The 4658-nt window shown below is 47.9% G+C and overlaps 1 protein-coding gene; it reads left to right on the top strand.

Moving 5' to 3' along the window:
- Nucleotides 1-1882: 1882 nt before the first annotated feature.
- GSTUM_00000731001 (uncharacterized protein) lies at nt 1883-3629 on the top strand. XM_052355752.1 has 1 exon: nt 1883-3629. The coding sequence occupies exon 1, from the start codon at nt 2233-2235 to the stop codon at nt 2449-2451; it is 219 nt and encodes a 72-aa protein (XP_052211721.1). The 5' UTR covers nt 1883-2232; the 3' UTR covers nt 2452-3629.
- The last annotated feature ends 1029 nt before the right edge of the window (nt 3630-4658 follow it).

The raw sequence follows: 4658 nt of genomic DNA, 5'->3' as shown, positions 1-4658 counted from the left end.
ATCCACTAACCTTAGTCACGCAAGGTCTACCAAAAGTCTGCTTTGTTGAAGGAGGTCAGCCTGTCCTGGACCGTATGAGAGATATCTGCGCACTGCACATGCTGATGTCAGCACTGTTCTCGCATCTCACCTGCAGAGCAGTACTTCGTCGCAGTGTATCCAGGACACTGAATTCCACCAAGTGCCTCACAATGCCCCAGACCAAGAGCACAATCAACCTGAATCCGACTATGAATCCAACCCCGACCATGTTACCTCCCAATCAGACACCATTAATGATGGGGTTGCGCATAAGCCTGACATGGAATCACTGAATTTGGTCAACGCTTGTTTGGTACCCAGTGAACCAGAATATTATCCCCACACTGGGGATACTATTGTAGCTATGAGTGGATAAGCAGAAGATCACAGAGATCTATGTCATGACTCATGGTCTTCATTTCATAGCGTGCATGATTTCAAACTGGAATCTTGATTCATACAAAGCCAGGTATCTAATACATGGATTAATAAATACTTTTCCAGTGGCCTCAGTATTGCGCTAGAATTTGGCTATAGTTTGATGCATACACTCAAGAACCACCTCCACTCATTAGATCCATATAGCTCATATCTACAAAGGTTGGAGGCCCAGGGGGAGGATGTGCAAGGACATTGCCATTCTTTTACTGTAATGTTCTAGACTGTGTCCGATATCTTCTGCATCAGTGAGCCTCGGGAGATGATTTGATTTACATGGGGTGACATGAAAGCGATCCCAATAGACAAAGAGTAAATATGGAAAGGTATACAGCAGACTGGTGGTGGGACATTCAAGTACCCCGCCAACAGCAATTGCACCCATTTTGACAGAAACAGAGGTTAACCGATGACTGGAAGCACTTCCACCCACCGCCACAGTGGTTCTGATGATTGGGATGTCAGAACAAACACATCTCACTAACTTCTCCGGTGCGAAGAAGGCATGGCCAGTGCCCAACACAGTTGGAAATCTTCATTGACCGTCCATAACTGGCGTGGATCAATGGCTGTTCTGGTTCTTACCATGTTGCTTGTCCCGCCCAAGCTCCTACAGGGTTCTTCCACAAACCAACCAGGGAAACGACTAAACACAGACATACCACAAGCTGTATTCCTATCTGAGCCCTTGAAAGAGGTTGTGCTTGATGGTGTGACAATTGACTATGCATTTGGGAAAATATGGACGTGTTTCCCTATCCTTGTGGCGTGGATTGCGGACACTCTGAAAAATATTGCACAATGTGGGTTAAAATCTAACACCTGTTCCAAATGTGAGTTACATGCACATATGTTAGGATCCAACACTCAGGTCAGGTACCCAGGGAGAGATTACATGAGATGAAAGTGCCAATAAGAAGAAGTTCAGGAAGGCTTGGGTAGGCCCACATCGGGGGACATCTACACCACATTTGATTGTCTCTGTATCAAGATGAGTCAAAAGGTTTTTCATGGACTACCGCACAATTTACCCTCTAGCCTGTACCAGCTAGATCTGCTCCAAAGTGTTTATCTCGGACTATTCAAGCATATGATGGATTGGGTTCAGTGATTTATTAAGAAACAAGTAAGGCTGGAGGTGTTTGATGACATCTGGAAAACTTTATCTCTGTACCCAGCATTCATCAGGGAAAGATAATCCTTGCGTCCTGTGCCTCCTGTACGTCTGAGGCAGGGGACACGCAGGACCATTTGCGTTAATCAGCATGTGGTGCCGCTCGCACGTTGCATCCAGATTTCCCCGGTTGACACCACTTCCATCCTGACGCTATCCTCCCATAGACCTCTATGTCCTCTGCGTCATGAGCTCAGCCACCACAATCCCCTTCCGTCCGGTTCACTGACGCTGCCTTTCTGTCTTCCTCATGAGCTCCGCCGCCATGGCTGTTTCCCCTCCAGACTACAAGCTTTCTGCTGTGTATCGCATCCGGATTATCTCATTCTCTGGCTTTGGATCCGGACGAACACCATAGTGCCTAACTCCTATCCGGACGGAGGCCATGGCGCCAAACCCCTATCCAGACGACTTCAGTCTCGCATCGTCGCCGCCCTGATATTGTGATGCGTATCACATCCCTCATAATTGTGTGCTACTTCTGTGCAATGCATCCTGAATACCCTCACGATAGCCCCCGCGTCGCGGCGCCACCACCTCCTTAGTGCTCGTCAAGACTTCCCCTGCACTCTGGTTGCGTCTGGAGATATTGAATCTTCATGTTGCCATATCTGGACTGGTTAAGCGACGAAGGTGATTTTGGGATACACAGGAGTGCCTGGCTCAGAATCTACTACTCAAGTACTGTACAGTTCAATTCTGATTTATTTACTATTGATCTACTGGTGATCCCGGCCGCCAAGTCTCTACGTGGCTTCTGCAGTACTCATGCCTCTCTTTGGCCATCAACGTCTTCTCATTATATGTTTGGTTTATGAACACGTATTCTGCCGCCTGGCTGCTCTGCGCAGTCACATTCTTATGCAATACTTATACTGTCACCACGGTTGTCCCTCGAAAGCGCCAAGTCCGCCTGTCTCCAAGTATCTCTAGGGGCAAAATCACGGGCAAGGGAAGGTGTCGCTTCTTCAGAATCCTCAAGAGTGAGGGAGAGGCATGAGGTATGGTTGCGGGTCAACAAAGGCTCAGGAAGCTCCTGCGAATCAATAGGACTGCTGACATTTTCCAGAAAGTCTGGAAAGTCTGCAGCGTGGGGGTCACAGTTGAGTAGTGCAGTGAAATCCATGTCCTGTGAAAGATTTAGGCTCGCGAGAGGTCCGGACTGACCAATTAATGGTAAATCTATGACTACATGACTACCCCGAGACGATTGGATCGGGGCTGGGTTCGATTTCCTGCTCACAAGTTCAGCAGGTAGGGCGTCCCAGTCATGATGATAACCTTCAAGCCTGTCATTTTGGATGCTGTGTTCTTGACGCATCTTTTTGTTGAGCTCCTTGCGAATATGGTCCAGGATCATCTACGCCCGGTATACCTCTGACGTGGATATAGGTCCTGTGGGTTCAGCGAGATTTTAGCAATATTCGTCACAGGGGTGTAATTACGAGTTCTGCAAATCGTCACCTCCGGACAATTCTCGCTTGAAGTCCCTTGGCTCAACATAGACACTGGTCTCCCACTCACTGACTGTATGGTATAGTATCGCCCATGTAAAGCAGAACAGTGTGCCATCGATCTTGTTTATCAAGGTAGGGTCTGCAATGCCTCGAATCCTTTTCCCGGCGAAGTACTTGCCATATATTGCATGAGATATCTGTGGAGCTAGGAATCGTAAGCTCGCCTGCTGCGCTCGGACAATAGACTGTCAGGTCAGAGGAGAGGTCTTGTGCAGTCAATCGTTGGTGACAAACCTCATATCCTTTCGGGTTGCACATAAACCAGTCCTCTTTTAGCAGGTATTCAACCTGACGCACAGTATGACAAGGGTCGTTCAGGAGTTGATAAAGGTTTCCGATCGTGTTTTTCACATGGTAAACAAGATGTGCTCGTATGCTCTTGTGTTTGGAACGTATCTTTCACTATTAGTACTTCTCTGTACATCGAGGTATATATCTGACTGCACTTACAATGTTGAGACCATCCTCGGCTCATTCTACAGGCTCGACTTCAGCTAAATTCCGCTTGGCCTTGTCCCAAATACTCTGCATTTTCGCTGTCAACCTAACAGGATTCGGGAGTGGGTTATGAAAAAGGGTATAATCCAGAATCATATACTTGGCCTGATCCAAGAGGGCACACTCAGGGCCGAAGGTGTAGTTTGACTCGTGTGATTGCCATTCCAGTTTACACATCTAGTTGAATCCAGACAGCCAGAGGGCCTAGAGCTTCAAATACTGGAAAAAATAGAGCTGCTGCGCACCAATGGAGAGGACGATTGTCCTTGACTTGAGGATGAAAATACAGGGGGGATATAGGCACCTCCGCGACATATGCGACTGTGAAGAGCTGGGGTTCGCCGAGCTGCATCTGCATGACGTGTTTGACTGATTGTTAAAATGCGAATAGATGTGGGGCGATTGTCTGGTGCTGTCTTAGCATGTTGCCCTGCGTGGCGAGGCTGTAAAGTGGCCTCATCAGCGATATCGGACTCCTGGTCGTCAGGGTCGGTGTCTGGTTCACTTTCAGCAGTGCCATGTGATATCTGGTACTCGTCACTACTATCATCAGATAGATGCACAGGTTCCTGGTTTCCCGACCATGTTGTTGTGTTTCATGTTCATTATATCTGTCTTCCTGCAATCCACTCTGGTGTAGATGCTTCGGTGGTCTCGCTATTTGACTGTGATTTGTAGGTGAAGATCCCCGATTAACAGGCTGGTTTGGAGAGAATGTGCTAGGAGAGGAGCCATGAGATATGCTGTGCCGGGACCCAGACGCCAGTGTGCTCGTGGAGGTGTGAGAATCTTGTTGGGATCTGGACCTCGACTTTGCTGATGCACTGAGATCGGACACGCCGCTGCGTCTGCAGCCGTTCTGTTGCAGACCCGAGGAGCCAGTGGACTGCGTGTCTGTGCATGGTGTTCGTTTGTCATTTTACAACTGAATTGTAGATATAGAATAGACGAAAGGAATGAAATCAATAGTAAGCTTAAGTCGCAACTCAGGATGATGTTTGTGTTTGAGT

The sequence above is a fragment of the Tuber melanosporum genome, assembly GCF_000151645.1.
Source record: "Tuber melanosporum whole genome shotgun sequence assembly, scaffold_215, strain Mel28".
Classification (NCBI taxonomy): Eukaryota; Fungi; Ascomycota; class Pezizomycetes; order Pezizales; family Tuberaceae; genus Tuber; species Tuber melanosporum.
The sequence above is the reverse complement of the archived record's forward strand: the minus strand, read 5'-3'. Positions and strand labels throughout refer to the sequence as shown.